Here is a 19,860-nt window from a genome sequence, read left to right on the forward strand (position 1 = left end):
ATGTATATAAAACAGATGACCTGAAGGAACCCAACAAGGAAGATGGAGAAGGACTTCTTACAAGAGTGTGTAGTGAGTGACTGGACAAGGGGGAATGGATTCAAACTAAAAGAGCATAGGTTTAGATTAGGTATTAGAAGGACATTCTTTGTTGTGAAGGTGGTAAGGCACTGGAACAGGTTGCCCAGAGTAGTTGTGGATAACCCATTCCTGAAGGTGTTCAAGGCCAGGCTGGATGGGGCTCTGAGCAACTTGGTCTAGTGAAAGGTGTCTCTGCCCATGGCAGGGACATTGGAACTAGATGGCCTTTAAGGTCCTTTCCATCCAAAACTATTCTATGGTTCTATGATCTTGTGTACTCTAGGGACCAGCACTCACAGCTGTCCTTGTTTGCAGTGTTTTGGTGGACTAGGATAAAAGGCTCATTGCTCTCTGCCCTGCTGCTTTTCAGGAAACATGTCCGACTCGTGTCCTGCAAACTGAGGTTTCTTCCTTTGCTGGGAGCCATTCCTGCAGGCTGGAAACCTGCTTCCTAGACACTGGTCTCCAGGAAGCTTACAGAGGGGTAGTGTCAACATCTCCATTTCCCCAGGGCAGAGGAAGCGGCGCTGGCTTCGGTTGAGCCATCTGGAGAAACAAAGCTCCGACGGGAGTGCGGAACACAGGGCCCCAGTGCCCCTGCCCTGGGGCAGGCGTGTTCCCAGCGCGGGCGGACACCAGGGAGGGAGCCGACGGGATCCGCTCCAGCACCTCGGAGAGCTCCCGGCACCGGGCACCGGGACGGGCTCCACGCCTGGAGGTGCCGCCTCTCCAGGGCAACATCGGGAGTAAAACACCGGTCAATGCACTTCGCAGCTGGCTTTTCTCGGGTTTATTTAAACTTGAGTTAATTAATTTTGTTTCAGAATTAGCATTCATTTATCTGATCGTCCCGCTAGTATTTCCATGCCCCGAGAAACAAAGGGCGCTGGCGCAACGTCCAAGGAGCGCCAGCCCTGCAGAGCACGAAGGGAAAGCGTTTTGTCCCAAATCCTTTCTTTCCCCCCTCCCTGTTAGAAGCAGCTGGGGCTCGGCGGGAGGAGCAGCTTGTCTCCCCTCGCTTCCTGGTGCACGGTGCTAGCCACTCCCCCAGTGCCTAGAGGTCCAGAGAAGCTGACTTTAATCACATCTCCCCCGTCTCCCCCACCTCAGGCCTCACTGTGATCTGAGAAATGCTCATTAGGCCACAGACATGACGAACTGCACCTGGACTAAGTCCCTCTTGAGCTTATCAGAAACACTGTCCGTTCCCAGGAACCAGTGTTTTCTAATGAGCATGTGTATTTTAAGGAACAGCCTTGGAAACTTATTTTTCTTGCCTGAATAACAACGCAAATGGAATAATATTTCTGTTGCCAAACCTTCAAAGAAAGTTACTGACTCAAATTGTGGCCAGTATGAAAAATTACTATGACTAAAGCCCACTGTGTAACGACTTTATAAACAGTGGTCCAAAGTGAGATCCTTTTGAGCTCTCAGTTGCCAGAAGGTAAAGGGCTAATGTGTATGTATGTCTCAAACACTGATAACCAGATGGCTGTGGAGCAAACCAAGGACTGTTAGTAATAACAGACAAGAACAGTTGGTAATAACCAAGGACTACTGATATTAACATGCCAGGAGAAAGAACAAGTTTTGGTCAGAGAAGGGTAGCCAGGTGGATATAGGGCAGCACTTTTCTGTTAGAAAGAACCACAACACAGTACAGCCCAAGTGCCGGAATGATTGGCAGGAAGAGGACATGGACTATGTGGTGGGATTAGGACCATCAAAGACCCCCGAAGCCCTCTGACCCATTTCCAGAAAAGCCTAAATGAACGGACTGCACATAACTAATTAGCACAGAAAGTGAGAAAACAACCAAAAAAGGTTGCTGCCTACAAAAAGGTACTCCCAGCCTGGAGGGTGCCTCCAAACCCTGGACATCTCATCAGCTAGACTGACACAGCTGAACTGCCATTTATAAGCAGAATCAATGGTGAAACCAGGATTTGCATCCCCTCTGCTGGGTCAGTGCTTGAAAACAGGATTGGCATCCCATCAACTGGATCAACACTGGAGTAAGGGCTAGTGATCCCTTTTTGTCTTTCTTTTCCTTTTCCTCTCTTTCCCCCTTTTCCTTTCCTTAATTCATCTCTCCATTTTTAATTAGCCTCTTTAATTTCTCTTTTCCCTTCCACCCTATTCCTTTATCCAAGCCCCACTGCCGTGTGCCTATATAGCAGATCAGGGGCTAACATACCAATTTCCATGCAAAGTCTGTAATTTACTAATAAAACTCTCTGATTATTTGCAGACCCTCTGACTTTTGTCGTTCCTTTCGACTAATGAGCATTTTCGAATCTGAAGTGCTTCCTTCCCCTTAAGGAAGGGTCGTCACACAGTGCCCCGTTGCCGGTCATCTTCCCCTTCGGAGGCAGGTCTGTGCTCCAGGACTTACCGCCGAGCCAGTACTTGCTCCTTGTTGACTGGCGCCCTCTCCTGCTGTGCGACATATTTTCCTCTCGGACGCTGGGAGTTTCATGGGAATTCAACGGATCCAGGCAGCGCACAGGGATACGCCATGGGCTGCTGAGGAACCCTGCGCTGGGGCTCTGGACATGCTTTTGCCCTCAGCGTGCTTCTGCCCAAAACAGACTGGCTCATTCAAATTGTTCTCCTTCCCTAGTTCTACCACCATCAAAGTGAGAATTAATCTCATCCCGGTACTTTCTTTTTTGGGGTCTCAAATTGCATTACTCTCAGGGGCATCTCACAAGGAGTGCAGGGGAGTCATGAGTGAAATCATCTGGGAGGCCAGAGTCATCATTTGAGATTCATGTCCAAGGGAAAAAAAAATTAAAAGTTGGAGTCTGTGGACTTGGAGATGCCTTAAAAAAAGGAATGGGGAGGCGTGCTAAATTTTACAGACCTTTTGCTGAAATAACCCTGAACCTGGGTTTTTACTTCAATCCTACATGGAACAAAAAATGTGAAGAAAAACAAAATAAGAAAATAGAATTTTAACAGTCCAAACAGGAAAAAAAGCATCAGCTGTAACAATATTGGAGATAGCCCCCAACTGCAGTGTTTATGCAATGCTAAAGTAGCTCAACAGAAGGACCTGAATCCAGATATGCAACAATTCTGATGTAAACATTACACTATGATGCTTATATTTTTTCCTTATGAATACATATTTTTTTCCTGTAGCATTCAATTCATTGTACATGTATATGTGTGTATGTGCAGAGACAAACTACTGGGCTAGGTTAGGACTAATATGATCCTTTAAAATCACTGTATGTATATTAAAGTTAACTGCTACACATATGCAGATTAACTACACACTAACTCTGTGCTCATACACATATTGGCAATTCCTGTTCTTTCAGAGTTTATATATACCCTGTTAACATGGAACAAATGCAACAAATTGCATGCAAAATGTGTTTAAAAACCAGTAAAAGGAATAGTACCAGCAGCCAAAGTGCTCTATTCATGCATTACTCACTCAGATAAGGGCAAGACCTCTGTATTAAAATAGCAACACGGTATGCTTTCTTGGGCACGCATGCCTGAAGGTAAAAGATGGACCATTATTAATGTAGCTCAAATGTGTGTGAACTGCAAAAATAGCTCACCGGCTCTGTAAGGTATGTCAAATGCTCAGCATAGCAGATCCAATGCTGTGTAAGGAAATACATTACAGTGGAACTGGCCTAGATGAAGGCTTAGTACTAAAGATGAGATGGAAAGGTTTAACATAAAATTTAAGTGCTTTTCTTGGAAATAGAAGCAACATACTATATCTGACCCACTTTACTTCAGGACAAGAACCCCAAGTGTGGGTTATAAATGCCTGAAGCCAGGCCTTTATAAAGGATTGCTTAAAATAATGGGACGAAGTGATCCCACATATCTTATTATAGCTGTTCAACCTGTGGATGAAAACCAAAGCTGTGTTTGTTTTTGGTTTATTGTGTATATGTTTCATTTTTGCACTTCAGGCAATTTACATTGCGCTACAGATAAATTTAGTGGTGGGATAAACACCTTCTGGGCTAAGTGTGAATGCTAAGGAGCAACTTGCACTGAGCTGGTATCTGGTGAACCTGCTCCAGGTCTGGTTCAGACTAGTCAAAGTTCAGCATAAGTCCAGAGAAAAAAAGGAAAGAGGAGAAATTTTGCTTTGAGGTACCCTGTGTATCCAAAAGGTGGGCTAACCCCATTCTTGCTGTAAACATGAGCAGGTTGAGGGAAGTCTGCAGGATGCTGGACAATACTTGCCTGTTGTTGATGGTTTCTGTGTGCAGGCTGAAATCATATTAGCTGCACAGCATCTCAGGAGAGCTAATTATATTTTCAATTTTAAAGACTGATCTCTGAGTGCTGCGTTGTCAGTTTGGCCATGTCTGTTGTTCTGAATGTTGCTCTGATCAAAGCTGGGTATGCACGGCTCCACAGTTAAAACCACAGTATATGGTGGTATAACAACAGTCCTGAGCTTTCTGCCATTTGCCCCCTCTCTCCCCTGAAATCCTGCAGACTGCACTGATGTATATGGTCAGTGCACTCAAAAGGAGAGTCAGGTCTCAAAGCCTCTTCAGGAACTGGTAAATCCTACAACCCTCAATCAACTTAGTGGCTCTTTTCAGGGGTGTATACTGAAAGAAACACTCCTTAAATTTTTGATGGGATGAGGAGACTGGCAAGAGTACTAGCATTTGTGAAATGAAAATCCAGAAAATTTCTGGACTCTTTGTCTGAAGATCCCATCTAGCTCTTTTTCCTGATGTGGTGGTCTACAGCAGACAGTTACCACAACATTGACCATGTTGGTCACCATTCGTGACCTGTAGGTTCTCAGCTGGCTCCTCATCCACCCCGACACTGAATTCATGCATTCTGCTGCTCTCACACACAAAGGACAGCTTTTTCCCATCACTGTCCTGGGCTGTCCTTCCTAAAGAGCCTGTATCCATCCAGTGCAGCACACCAGTCGTGAGAGCTATCCCACCAGGTCTCTGTGATCCTGGTGGGATCATAGCCTTCTAACTGCACACAGACATCTGATTCCCCCTCCTTGTTCTCCATGCTGTCTGCACTGGTCTACAGTCACTTGAGATGCTGATTTCCTAGAGAAAGTAAAACATCTGCTCCACCATACTGGCCTGTAGGACCTTATTTGTGTGAACACACCTGGAATGACCCTGCTTCAACTCTCTTCTGTTAACTGGTTTCTCTTGCCCACACTGCCCTGCACACTCTGCTTATCAAGTTCTTCCACCACTTCCTCACTTGCTTGCAGGATGTCCTGTCCTTTCCCACATCATTCCTAGTTGGCCTGGTAGAGTTGGTTTCCTCACCAGGTTGGTTGGGGTCTGATCAGTCACTTGGTAGTTACTGCATGACTGCACTGAGTTACTCCAGTGGGAGCTTGACATGGGGAAACAGCATCTGCTTTTAAAAGCAGAATAGTTATTTCCCATCAAGGCAAAAACATGAAGTGGTAGGACATAACCTGCTATAATTTACTGTTTCCTTTTATATTTCCAAATTTGCACATATTGCTAATTGTTTTGTTAATAACTGCAGAGAACTGTCCTCTCTCACACATGCCTCTGGTTCCTTTCTTTATGTACTTATATATTCACTTTTCACATTAATCAACAGTCTTATATTACTAGAACTAGGCTGTGCACCTCTGCTTGGCTGTACAAATTCAGCCGTATTTATCCCAGATCCAAGCCAGACCTTATTGTCATATTTATATTAACATAACTTAACCAGGTCTGTGGCTTAACAAGATACTTGATGCCAAAACCAGCCTGATAACCTGTCCTGCACATTCCAGTCAAACTATCATATTTCATGTTCCATTTTCCATTTGGCTATTGTTTTTAGATGAAAAGGCCACACTTATGATTCAGTTGTATATCAGACAACAACCCCTCTAGGTAACTAATTCCCTCCCTGTATTTCTAAAGATCTAAAACCATGAATAGAATGACCCCTTGACACTGAGTCAAGCCAAAAGAAGTTGTGCAACCTCTCTTGGCGATGCTTCTGCATAACTCCTAACTTCTTCCATTATTTTGTTGAGTTCATATTAGCATGTCTGACAAACTTTTTGGGCCGCAGCACTGTGAATATATGTTGTATATCTTGCTTTTCTCAGTTCTCTGCTCCTGCTTTTCTGGTTTATGGTGCAGTATAAAGCAAACATCACAATTACGGTACAAATATGCCACAGACCTATTGAAACACAAAACCAGGATGATGCCCTTCTATTAGTTTTGGAGCTATTCTGGGACACTTGGTGCTTAATAAACCCTGCAAGTCAGACTGAAAACCAGGAAGAGTGATGCCCCTATTATCCCAAATCTCTCTCCCTTTCTAGTCACGATTCACATGAACTTTTCAGTAGTGCTACAGGAAAGTACTTTGTGGAAATAGTCTGTTCCTAAGATGAAGGAATGAAAATGGTTACAGGTGTATAAAGAGACATAATGAAAATGGAAGGGAAGCAAAAGGAAGTTGGAAAGAGTCTAAAGAACAGGATGAAATTAAAACATTTCTGCTCACTTTGCAGTTATTTGGCAACACAGGAATCCATTTCTATGTCATATATTATTAAAGAAGATACTATTAGAGAGACAGACAGGGACATAATATCAGCTAGAAAGTTGCTGATAGCATAATACATGCAAAAAATGGAAAAACCTATTAAGTCAGCCTAATATTTCTTTATATCTTTGCCAGGGCCCTGTCCAAGGCAGCTCTCTGGGTCATTTTTCACATTAAGGCTTTCTAGAGGCTCTGAGTTAGTGCTACCAGTTGAACTGAGTTAAATATTTCATTTTAAATAAACTGTTATTTTTAAAACTTCTGCCCACATTCTGCTATTTACTTCCCTAAAAATAAATCACTTTTCCCAATGTCACCAATTAACATGTCACTTCTTCCAAAGAAGCAGCCAGCCTGATGCCAGTACCAATAGCTGTGCACCCTGGAGCAGGAGCTGACCGGGACATATCCCAGTTTTGTAATGCTCCACTTCCCAAGTTACTTTCAGTGTTTAATATATCTCAGTTTAAACTGAAACCAGGCACTAATTTGCATTGGGTTTCTAGGAAAGATGAGAAAATAAAACCCAGGAGCTGGACCAGCTGGGTGGCCAAGCTGGCCGAGTACCTGGTGCTAGCTTCTCTGACCCCTCCATCAATCTCAGAGATTAAACAGTTTATCTTCACTCTTAGGACCTGTGTCACACATGAGTGGACATGCACGTTCTGTTGCTAATTCCTTCAGCAGAACAGAAGCCTCCAGGACTCTCCTGAGACCTTCCCAACACAGCCATGCAGGTGTCTGCCTGCCCAGTCTCATGCTGGTTCTGCACCCAAACTCAGGCCTCAAAGCTGCTGAAGACAATTCCTCTCCTTCACTCTCCTGCCCAACGTTTCCCATAGAGTTGCTCCCAGCTGCCTTAGGAAGTCAATCAGTTTCTCATTGCCTCTAATTTCTCATGATCTTCCTGTCTACCACATGAATAGGGTGGAAGGTTTGATCCAGGCTAGGCCACCTTCTCAGCACATTTAGGAATAGCCAGAACTCAGCACCAGGCAGCTTTCTGCTGCAGGCCAGGTAAGCCAATATATGGTAACACCTACTTTCCAGTATACATTTTTATAGCAATAAGAGCTAACTTCACATCAATTGACAGGCAGGAATTGCACAGATAACCAAATCATCACATGTGGTTTAAATCAAAACCCCAAGAGGTGCAGAATCAGTCCAACAGGTGAATCCCTCATGCAACAGCTGATGCCAGAAATGGTGCAAGAACAGTGTGTGGACCTACCACCACATATAGGTTACAAATTCCACATTAGATACATCAAGACAATAACTACAGCAAAGCCCAAATTTGTTTTTGAGGTTTCCTGTACAGAGTATGATGTTAGGATTCCATAGCCTAACTTAATAAACCTGGCTGGGAAGTACCTAGCTTCTGCTGCCTTCCGTGCAAGCCAGTTATCCAGAAGCAGGTGAGATGTGTTCATGAAATGGAGCTCAGAGAGGGTGACAAATACAGTTCTACAGCAGCTAGAAGTGTTACTTTGGAAAGGAAGAAAAACATGCTAATAGGAGCTGTTAGAACAACCCAAGAACTTCCCTGGGAGAAAACTTCAAACTGGGAGGTTTAAGTGAAGTAAATGTAAAATATCGATGAGAAGATGTAGATTATGCTGAAATTTCAAGAGGAATGAATGCAGTGGATTATTGGATCATTTGCATCTTAATGAGAGAGAAAAATAAAGATTTACAAGGGGAGGGAAGAAAAAAAAGAACATAAACCTGTGGCATTCCAGAATTTGAACACTAGGCTTTGGTATTTCTTTTTGTGGGAAAGGATTAAATACTCAGCTACAAATATTGAAAGTCTCTGAACTTCAATAGCACGTCAAAAAACTGTATCTTGGATAGTACAGGAAATGTTGATCTTTGTTATAAGTAACAAATGGGAATAAAAAATTTATGTATTTAATCAATTTTCCAGACATTTGTACTTTTAACACATTTGTTTACAGAAGCACTTTAAAAACAAATCTACCCTGGAATGTTAACTGTTTAAACTTGATTGACTGATATTGCAAAAATGAAGTTACTAATAGCTGAGTGATCTCAATGTTATTCATACACACTTCCTTTAGTGTCTGACCACAGGTTATTCTAGTGATAGACTGCAACACAAACTCCACCTTGCTCTTGATGATGAATGTGATGCACAAATATATCTTGATGCCTTTCTAATTTTATAGACAAAGCTGGGTAGACCAAGTGTCTTAATCATTGTGCTGATTTACTTATCAGAGATTTTTCTTTTAATGAAAAGTAGTAACATAACAAAGCTGCCCTGTGAAGGAGGATACAGATAAAGGCTGTGGCACCTTTGCTGGGCATATATGAAGAGTAAGCAACTATTACTCCTCTCCTCAGCCCTTTTACATGCAGAATAAAACGTGTTATTATCTCACCTAATCAGATGCAATTCAGGGACAACTAAGGGAACTTAATAATTACCAAACAAGTTTAATTCTGTCAGTGCTACACTTAGATTTCAAGTTCTTCTCAACAAGTATCAGCTTAAGGATAATTAACATATTTATTTTCTGAAATTCTTCATATATTTACCCCTAGTCCCTGTTTATTAAAAAAAGAAGTCTCACAAATCTACTGATTTAGAAGTAACATCTTCTAAATCGAGGTTTGACCATTTATTTCTAGATACTTAAATACCTGTGCTATGTGACATATTTGTAAGCGATCAGAAGAAAGAAATAAGTGATCGAATCCAAAAATGATACAGAATTATTGGGATATTAAATGCTAGGACAAATCACAAGAGGTAAGGTGCCCAGGATGATTAAAGGACAGAGGAAATTTGATTGGCACGACACACAAAATAACCCAAGAGAAAAGGAAATATGCGAAGTACACACACACAAAAAAGCATGCGATAGTCCATTCTAAATCAGCAACTGACATTCACAAAAGTGATTGTGAAATCTTTTGCATGACTTGGTAAGATATCAGCTCAGTGGTGAGCAGCAAACAAAAGTAAATCCAGAATAATAGGAATTATTTGGAAGGTCACAAAAGGGAAAAAAAGTTGTTATATCATGATATAATATGTAATGCATCCACGTTTTGAATTCTGCATGAGCACCAGTCCTCCCATTTCAAAAGAGCAACAAGACTAGCTGGATAAGAATAGCTTCTATATAAAAAGAGGTTAAATAGGATACCTCAGTTATTAAAAAAAAAGTAAAGAAAGAAAGGAAGAGTATGGGCTAAGTCACTAGCAAAGTGAATGGAGAGGCGTTATGGTTGCATTGCTTCCTAAAGTACAAGAACAAGGGAATGTAAGATACTAAAAACCTTAAAGTATAAAACAAGTGCTTCTCACAAAAGCCAAACTGTAACTCTGCAATGGACAGCTGCAGAGATCAAAAGCACAGGTGGGTTGGAGAAGAGCTAGGAAATGCAAATTAACAAAGCCCTTAAACACAGGTATGACTGTAGGAACACGAGCCCCCAAGTCATGGAGAAGGGAAAGGAGCGTTTGGGGGGTCGTGGTGGTATAGAACTGAAGCTGTATCACCAGGAAAGCAAGTAAAAGAAGGCAACACCAAACTGAATCACTATGATTTAATTGGTCCCATCAATACAATTTCCCAGGAAAGTGGAGGAACATAAAACATGCTCCTCCAAGGGAGGGGAAATACCTGACAACCAACTCAAATGGGGCAGGACAAGAATATAGTATGGAAGTCTTCATGTTTCTTCTCCCATAGCCTACAGTTTGTACAGAAAGCTCTCACTGTCAGATGTTCCCCCCAACAGCTCAGTTAAACGTAGCCTGTCACAGAGGATCTTGTCTTGAACCATGTATGCAATTGTGCTTACAATTGCACAGCAAAATCCTCCCTGAGTGAAAGAAGGCACAGGAAATCTTCCTTTATCTCTAGAGCATTAGTGAAGCAGTTGTAAGGATTAAAGTTAAAATTGGCCTTGAAGGACCCGACCAGCAAGGCAATAGTGAGCCTAAAGCAGGCTTCTACAAATGTGTCCCTCGAATCAGGCAGCTTTCAAAAATACGTATGAAAGCCATAAGGAGACAAAGGAGCAGCAGACAGCACCCATATCTTTATATACTGTCAGCATCAGGAGCTAACAGAAGTAACAGAAAAAAAGGTCAAAAAATAACCTAGCTCTGATACTCACATTTACATCTCCTCACTCTGCAGTGCAGCTAAGGAAGCCACACTCAAGGAAGGGTCAACAATGTTTGCAGTAATAAACAGCCCAAATCACATCAGAAGATACCTTAATTGTATCCTTAAACTTATCTAAATCTCAAAAGAGAATTTCTTAGAACTACTCTTATGAATAAAACCAAGACCTTCTCTGGAACTTATAACACAAGCTTTTCATTTGCCAAACCGAAGTAGACATCCAATAGCTCAACACAGGATTTTATAGCTACTCTTCAAGGATGTCATGAGCAGATGCTTTAACTGAAGCACCTGACACAGAAGTGCATTTGTGAAGGCCACCATCTGCAGAGAAAAAAGTCAGTAGGACTTGTTTTCTTCTTACCATTCAGAATATACAAACACCCACACTGGAATACTGCATAGTTCTGCCTTTCTCTAGTGATCAAGATACACATTGCTCAGAAGAAGCTTTGTAACATTCAGCTTCTTCCAGAAACCCCAAGAGTGCTCTGTGCTGGGTTTTTTATGCACCATAACAGCTAACAGGGATTCTGGAAACACAGGAACAGAGCTGAGGAATACCAAGGAAAGAATAAAGTGAAAACAGACTGAACATCAAGAATAAGAAATCATCTTACCAATCTATAGGATCTTACCAATCAACAGTAATTCACACAAAGCCTCCATTATTTACTTCACAACTTTATTTCAGTGGAAGTTATTGGTATAAAATTTAGTATCTAATTATACAGATACGAGGGACTTTCAGGGAAGCTTATTTTGTCCTCTTTAGTGTCTTTTGCAATTTGGTCCTCAGGCATGTTTCAAGAGGACAAATATTACATGTGTACCTTTAATTTCTGTACAAAAGCACTTCAAGTCTTTGTTTTGTTCTTCTGAGTACAATACCCAAAACATGCATATTGTAGACAATATAATAGTCAAGGAAATATTGTCCTTCTTTAAACTAAGGCAGTTAAACCCCCAAGAATATCAATTCAGTAATTTAGAAGAGTAAAAAGGCTTCCTCAGTGCTCATTTACTCTTTAAGCAAATAAGTAAGACACAGCCTCTTGGAATTACCAGATTTGATTGCTGTCATTATTGAAAAGACAGATTGTCAAGGACAGCATTTAATTATGTACATTTTACAATGCCACTAACCCATCAACTTTTGAATAAGAACGTCAGCATTAAGAACTGTGTAAACCTACATGCAAAAATTGCAATAGAATTTTTTTAATAGAACCAAATTGGCAAGTTTTTGGAAAGGATATTTCAACATTAAAAAAAAAGTCTATTAAAATAAGCACTTCAAGTAACTTAAATATCTTTAGCAAACATGTCCAGCAAGAAACTTCCTGTAAAAGAAATTGTTCTTAGAACAAAAAGCTAACAAATGGCTATTTAGCCACTAATTTTTCAACACAGTGGTGGGTCTGTGTGAAACAATTTGTAATCTAAATAAAGCGAGTTCATTACAACGTTAAAAAACATACATTAAGCAGGACTGATTAACTATTGCATTTCTGTATTTACAAAAGTGCTTAGCATAACAAAATTACCTAAAAAAATATAAACTTTACCAATATCATTTGGTTCTATGTGTATTCCTAGACCTGCATTTGGAAAAAATAGTATTTACATTGCTAGATTTAGACAAGTTTCCTATCATTTTTAAAGAAATTTAACAAAACTCCCCCCACAAATGGACCCCTTTGTAAGTCAATTCATCTGGCTTGGCTCATTAGAAATAGAGCAGAAGCAAATTCTTGAGAACTGAGCAGTACAAATAATTCTAGCCATTGTCTGTGGCATTAGACCCCAAAACAGGCTGCCGACAAATTGGGCAAGTGGAATTTTCAGAAAGCCAGCGATCAATACAGTGAATATGAAACTCATGCATACAAGGTAACTGCCTTAGTTTATTCCCTGCTGCATATTCATTAATGCAAACACTACACGTTTTACTTCTTTCGTTTTCAGCGTGAATATCCCCATAGTTCCGTGTAGAAAGATTGTCTATCTGCTCTTTGGTTAAACCTCTTAAACGATCATCATCGTCATCTTCATTCAGCAAGAAGAAGTGGGCAAGTCGAAGTATGGGCAGTGTTCCATTTTCCACTAAGTTGTTCACATCTTGAGACTGCCTGTTATCTTGGTTCTCGTTACGGCGCCCATAGCGTTGACTGTCATCCCTCTGTCCATTTCTTTCCCTGCTGCCTTCTGCTGCGTGTCTGTTTCTCGATGAGACCCCACTTGGATCACTGCTGTTTGCTGAACTTGAGTTATTCTGTGCATCTGATAAGGGATGACCACCTCTCTGCACTTCTGAGTTGGATTCAGTTTCCATTAAAGAGCTCAGTTCTCCAAAGCCCGTCATAATTTGTCTAAGGATTGAGCGAAGAGCCACTGATGAAGGTTCACCAAGCCCAGCTTCTGAAATACGACGGAGAGGTACCCGTATAGTGCTAACATAGGTTCGAATACCTGCCCGTTCTGATCGTGATATTGTATGCCGAAATCCCCCACTGTCACTTTCAAAGGTAACCGTGTTTTCTGACATTCCTACTCTAGAACGAGTTCTACTGGCAATACTGTCACGGTCTCTGTTTTCTCCAGGACGAATTCTTCTCACCTGGAGATCTAGTGTAATTGTTGGATGCCTTCTGACAGCAGCTACCGGCCTACTGGATTCCTCCTCTTCCAAAGTTATTCCCAAGGATGGAACTACACTGGGAAGTTGAGAAGCATGAGTGTTGCCTCTTGCTTGCTCTTCAGCAGGCTGTGGAGAAGCCTGAGCTATCTGTCTTCTACTTCTGTTGACTTGCTGTGCATTTCTATCCTGCCTCTGACCACGTTCCTCAGAGTGAACAGCATCACCTTGCCTTTGCAGCGGAGAGCGGCTTCGACTACTTAAGGTAGACCTCAGCCGCAGAATTTCTAGTCTTTGGTTTGTATTCATCTGAACATTTGTTCTCACTCTACCCCTTCTGACTCTTGTAGAAGTACCTCTTCCCAGCATTTCTCTCCGTTCACCAGCAGCTGCAGAATTATTACGTGTAGTATTATTTGCTTGGGAAAGGCCTGTCAACTCCCTTGTTCTACTCCTAAGCCTCCCTGAGACTGCATGAGAGGCTACTTCAGACCTTAGTGCCATCGCACGTCCTAAAAACCTGGTCCTTGCAGCTTCAGTGCTTGCCTCCCTTGCAGCCATGCTCCTTGTTCGTGGGGTTACTGAACTGGCAACTAGCTGACGTCTTCTTTCCAAATACAGTCTGGTAGCATCGATATCGACATACTCCTCGCCAGGAGTTTCAAAACTGTTATGATCATGATTTATATTGATTTCAAGACTAAAACGGAACTCCCCACTGTTTGGATTTGTTCGACTCACGGCTCTCCAGGTTTGGTTCCCACTCTGTCCACTGCGAGTGGCATTTCCCGTGCGACGAAATGTGTTAAGCCACTCGAACAAAGAGTCGCCATTTGAGTTTTCTCCAAGAATATCAGAATCTGAGAAACAAAGAATTGCAAAAATTCATATGACTGCATGCTCAGCATACTACAATGCACTCTAAATCCTCTATGCTTGCTGGGCTCTGACTTCAGAAACGACACAGTAGCAGGACATTGCTGTTCCTTCCTTAAGCTTTCAATCTGGGTGTATCCTAGTCAGCTGATTTTGATTCAGCAAGAAAAAGCATAACAGATTTAGTCTCCTTTTGGAAAGCATTTTTAAAAGTTCTTTTCCCTAAGCAGTGGAACAAATGATCAGAGAATCATAAAGGTTGGAAGGGACCTCTGGAGATCACCTAGTCCAAGCCCCCTGCCAAGGCAGGGTCACTTAATATGGCAAATATGAGCACTGAAGAAATGAGGCTGCACACACAGCATGATTCAGTTTTCAAGATTCTCCACAGAACTCTCTCTGCATTCCCCTTTTATTAGGGTTCTTTTGGTAAACAGCACCTGGTGTTGTCATTCAGTTAACTAGAATTCCCATGACTTTTTGCAAACTCAGTGTTTTCATTCACACACTCCTCAGCTCCAAGGCCGAACACTCCCTTTTGATTCCAGTTAACTGAATGCACGTGCTGCTGGCTTAACTTGTTCCCACAACTTACAGCAGGTGACACAGGAATGCATCCAGGTGGGATGCATGGTTTCAACAGATTTTCTCCTTTTGTGCAAATATACTCTTTCCCTACTACAATATCCACCAGCTCCATTTTCAAATCTCCTCAAACTACAAGCCCAATTGGTTAGCGCTAACTATGTGTATAAAGCAGGCCAATGGTCATGATAACAGTGAAGGTTTTCCCTCGAAGGGATCAAATTACATTCCCCCTACTCCATCATCTCCCTATGTCCATGAAACCTGCAAGAACTTTGGTATCTTCATTTCTGAGCTGCCAATTCCTCTCCTAAATCTGATTAGAAGTGGACAAATGATTAGGCCAATATTACTGGGGAACTGAAGACAGAATGCACATAATATGAACAAGCCTCACTTGACTGAAAGAAATGGAAATAAAACAACAAGAATTGCAAAACAGTAGAGAGATTAACTATTTTCCAATTAACTTATTTTCCAACTGCTCTGACACATGGTAAAAACCTCTAAGAATAGAAGAATTAATTTTTTTGTGCTATTACATTTACTAACAAAGGAAAATAGGAGCAAATAATTTGTGGTCAACATAAATCAGTTTTCACCAAGTACTTCAAGTTTGTTTTCATATCATTAGGAAATCTCAAGATCTTACTTTTTAACAATTCAGAGAGGTGCAATGGAATAAAACAAGACTTGAGATAAGTCTCTCTTAAATATCTGTACAGAACAGCATTTATGCATCATGTACCACGTGTATCTATATATATGAATGCAGAATGTTTACCTCCAAGAGTTCTACCTTCACCTTCTCTGTTATCCAGATCAGACTGTGATGCCAGACGCTCCTTAGCCCCCTCCAAGCGTTGCTGCAACTCTTCTGCTGTTATTTCCCCTGAAATAATTTACATTTTGATAAAGCTGTTAGATAAGACACTATAACTGCCTCAACATAGCCATGCAGAAGTAACATTTTCTACCTTGAATGAAAATCTTCAGAAGGCAGATAAAACTGATGTAACCAGAACAAAAAGAGCACTAGTGTGAGATTATAATGCAGGTACACAGATAACAGAGGAAGTAGGTCCTGGGGTGGAAGATGAATATGTCAAGAATATGCTGGCTTCCAGTAACAACTTAGAGGCCCCCAAAATTGCCACATATCAACAGATATACTTTAATGTACCAAATGTTAATTATTTGGGTTTGGATATTACCTGTATACAAAGACGTTACATTTGAAAGTGTAATACTTTTGTTCCATATGGAGGTTTTTTCCTTTATACAGAGCCACAGAAGTCAAGTTACTTGAGTCATGCTACGACATGTGGTGCCTGACAGAAACAGTGTTACTTCGCGTTACATCTTTTCTACTGAGGGTATCCACATCTTACCAGGAGTGCCAAGCAGGTTGCTCTCATTAACCTGTAATCTTCTTCGTTGAGCTCATTAATGAACTGGTAATAAGCCTCCTCCCTACCAAGGCGCTCCAGCTGTCGTTGTCTCTCATCTTCGCCACGACTACGCTCTCGTGAAGATGCCTGCTCATTGCCATTTCCTGTGCGGTGTCGAGAGCGATCCATAATAATAATGCTGAGCTGTCCTGAACAAAACCAGAAGGTTAGACTGCGCAGCAATTACAGTAAGAATTTACCTAATTTACAGTAAAGAGTTTCCTCTTTTCATTTTCAATGAAATTAGTTTATTAATAGCTAAAGATGATTAAAGTGAACCAAGCTCCATGTTATTTGTCAAGTCAAACAGAGAAGTTTATTATGCAAATGTTTTACTTGTAGTTTGCTCAAAAATAGTTTCAAGCCCCCTTTCCTCACTAAAAGGACCTATTGGTTGGTATGGCAACTTTAAAATAAAAAAATCATGACAGATTTTTTTTTTTTTTAGCTAGGCAAGGATATTTTAGAAAGTTAAAGAAATAACATAAGATCTACGTCCCTTCTTCCAAGTAAAATACAATAACTGTGTGCAGTATTTTACAAGATGAAGTATAACTGAAAACATGGTTCTCTAATTACTGGACTGCAATTACCCAGTGTAGACTTCTGACAACCACAAGTAAGGTAAGACTACATATTTCTGTAGGGATTTCAGTGGGGTATTTCTATTGGTAATACCCTTCACATAGCACAAAGCCTATGGATTTATTTGTGATGGAATGACTCTTTTGACATCTTTACATCATTTGTATATTTTCCTTGCACACTCTAATCCAAGGATTAGCTACCAAAGGAATACCCATCTCCAGAAAACAGGTGTAAAAGGAAAAGGGCTGTACTTCACGCATAGTTCTTCATCACTTTTCAAACACTGAACCAATGGGTCCACGCTGTTAGAAGGCATACATAACCTTCTATTTCTGTGCCATTACCACCTCTCTCTGATGTGGCCCAGTGTTGAGTCCTATCAGCATCTCAGACCACTCCCCAGCTTTTCTATTTTCTGAAGAAAACTTGCTCTTCAACACTGAATTTAAAAGAAGAAAAAAAATCCTTTCAATGCAGCTCCTTGTTTAACAAAAGGCATCTGTAACACCTGCTGAGGCAGACACCTGACAAAAGAGATCACTTCTCAACACGGATCATCAGGCCAAAAAATCCCAACCACAGGGCACCACTGCTTGCATGCGGTTAAATACCTTTCGTTTGTTGGGGTTTTTTTGTCAATTCACACACATATTAGAGTCACTTCAAGTTTAAATTATGGGGCAAACACAGAACAGCATTCTCAGCACACTCCTGATCAGTAATTAGCCTTCACAGGACAGGTGATGAGACAACAAACAGACCAAACCAACTGACTATTAGAAACACATTCAATTAAGAGCAAATCTTTATCAATGCTACAGATATAAAAAAAGTAAATCAGAAAGTGTATTTGCCAACAGCAGAAGCTGGCATACATTTAATATACGTTTCTTACATTCTTTGTGAGATCCATTCTGATGTGTCCTTGGTCTCATTATTTTCCAGCCCATCTTACTTCCCTCTGCCAGCCCCTGGTAACTGCACTTCTATACACCTCTTCCCAATCAGTCTTTCTACTCATCTTCCTCCTGTGTCTGACATTGCATTTTGATGCATTTAAAACTTCCCTCCCAGCTCTTTAACTCACTCAGATTTATTTTTTTTTTTTAAGTAGAGTATCTCCCCTTGAAGACACTTTCCATTCCCATAATATTTGTGGGGAGGTTAAAATCACTGTTGCCCTCTTGGCTCAGCCTCACAAACTGTAGTTAACTGCTGACTTTCATTTCCCACAAGAGCTACGCTCAAATCAGGTCAATTCTCAAATCACACTTCTAAATACAAATTTCTCAGGTAGTTCTTTCTCTTACTACCCTGGGTTCCTCAAAACAATAGCAGTTCCCACCCAAGCCCCAGCACCCCCCCACTAATTAGCACTATCATTACCTTGAGGACACCCATCCTTTGACTATTATCATAACACCCAATCCATACCGCACTAAATACTGAAGTGCCTCTGTCCTAGATGACTTACAACTTAACGAAGGTGAAGCAGGAAGGGGTAAGAGGACAGATAAAATTCATTTAGTTTCACTTGAGGTTGCTATTTAGACGAAAGCCTTAAAAGAACTAACACGTCCACAATGACCATACCAAGTCAAGGGACTTCCTGGGAACATCAGTGTATTGCTACACGGAAAAAAATTATATATATGTATGTTCTTACAATAACAAGCATATCATATGTAGTCCCCATCGAATTAAATTTAAGGTGTTTTTCAAAAGAAACGTTCTTTACTTTTCAGTTACCATCCACAGAAAATCTGGAAATCTCTTTGATTTTGTGGGTGGTAGTAAAAAAAATTACTCTTTTGTTGACAACTGTATGGTAGGATGATTAGTCACACTCTTTCAATGACTCACTTAGAAACAGTTAAGAAGTGTGAAGTGCTTGGTTGTCCCATCTGTTTAACATAACTGCACGGATGACAACTACTATCCTTATTTATCAAAAGCCATCCAAACTAAGTACTTTGGCACTTAAAATGTTTTACTTGTGAAAGTTGAAGGGTATTATCTGCATCAAAAATGAGGTACTTTGTCACTAAAATATTTCAGAGTATTGAAAAGCTGAAGGGTATTAACTAAAAAACGGAAATCGAAATCCACTTATGACTCAGGATTACTCTTCCTTTGCAGAGACAGGACCCACATGCCAACAGTATACATTTTCTAGAATTTTCAACCTAAGATTTAGTCCTTATAATATATACCTTATGATTTTAGGTTTTGGCCTGTTTCCATGAATTACTACTCCTCCTGTTCTATTAGGTACTCATCTTCTGAAAGACTACCACCTGATTGTAAGGCGACTGACTACAGAGTTTAGCTGAGGAAACCTCCCCTCTGGCTCCAGAGGGCTATTTAAGCATTTCTGTCACACTGCCGCCTCCAGGCAGGATGATCTCACCGACTTCAAAAATTAAAAAAAAAAACAACAACTAACCAACCAAAACACGAAAATAAAAATAAAAATCAACCCAACCCAGAAAACCCCACGCACAGAGCCTGGGGAAGGAGGGAAGGAAGAAGAGAAAAACGAAGAGTCAGAGAGTAATGAAGGAACAGCCCGCGGGACACCCAGCGCGACCCAAGCCCGGTGCCTGGGACCGCCCGCCCGCCCCTCCCCCCACGCCGGCAGCAGGGCCTGCAGAGGCCAGCGCCGCACCGGGCCCACGGTGTGCGGCCTCCCAGGCAGGACAGGGCAGGTGCCCGGTCGGGCCGCGGCTCTTGGGGTCTCCCCGGGCTCTGGCCCGGCCCGGCCGCCCGTCGCCGTGGGGAAGGGGCGGGGAGGGCAGTGACTGACAAGGCTCCTGCCCAATCACCGGGCCGGCCCGCGGCCGTCGGCCAATGGTGGCAGGGCTTGGCAGCGCGTGCCCTCCCGCCTCTCTGCCCCCGGGGC

General features: G+C 41.6%; 1 protein-coding gene across 1 annotated transcript; it reads right to left on the reverse strand.

Annotated features, from left to right (window-relative positions):
* Positions 1–11,632: 11,632 nt before the first annotated feature.
* Positions 11,633–18,542, reverse strand: RNF6 (ring finger protein 6). Its single transcript, XM_017818631.1, is given in 5 exon segments — positions 11,633–14,318; positions 15,704–15,811; positions 16,311–16,331; positions 16,334–16,514; positions 17,303–18,542. Coding segments are annotated over 5 exon segments (2,070 nt in total). The 5' UTR covers positions 17,345–18,542; the 3' UTR covers positions 11,633–12,600.
* Positions 18,543–19,860: the final 1,318 nt, after the last annotated feature.

The sequence above is a fragment of the Lepidothrix coronata genome, unplaced genomic scaffold, assembly GCF_001604755.1.
Source record: "Lepidothrix coronata isolate B3197 unplaced genomic scaffold, Lepidothrix_coronata-1.0 Scaffold69, whole genome shotgun sequence".
NCBI lineage: Eukaryota > Metazoa > Chordata > Aves > Passeriformes > Pipridae > Lepidothrix > Lepidothrix coronata.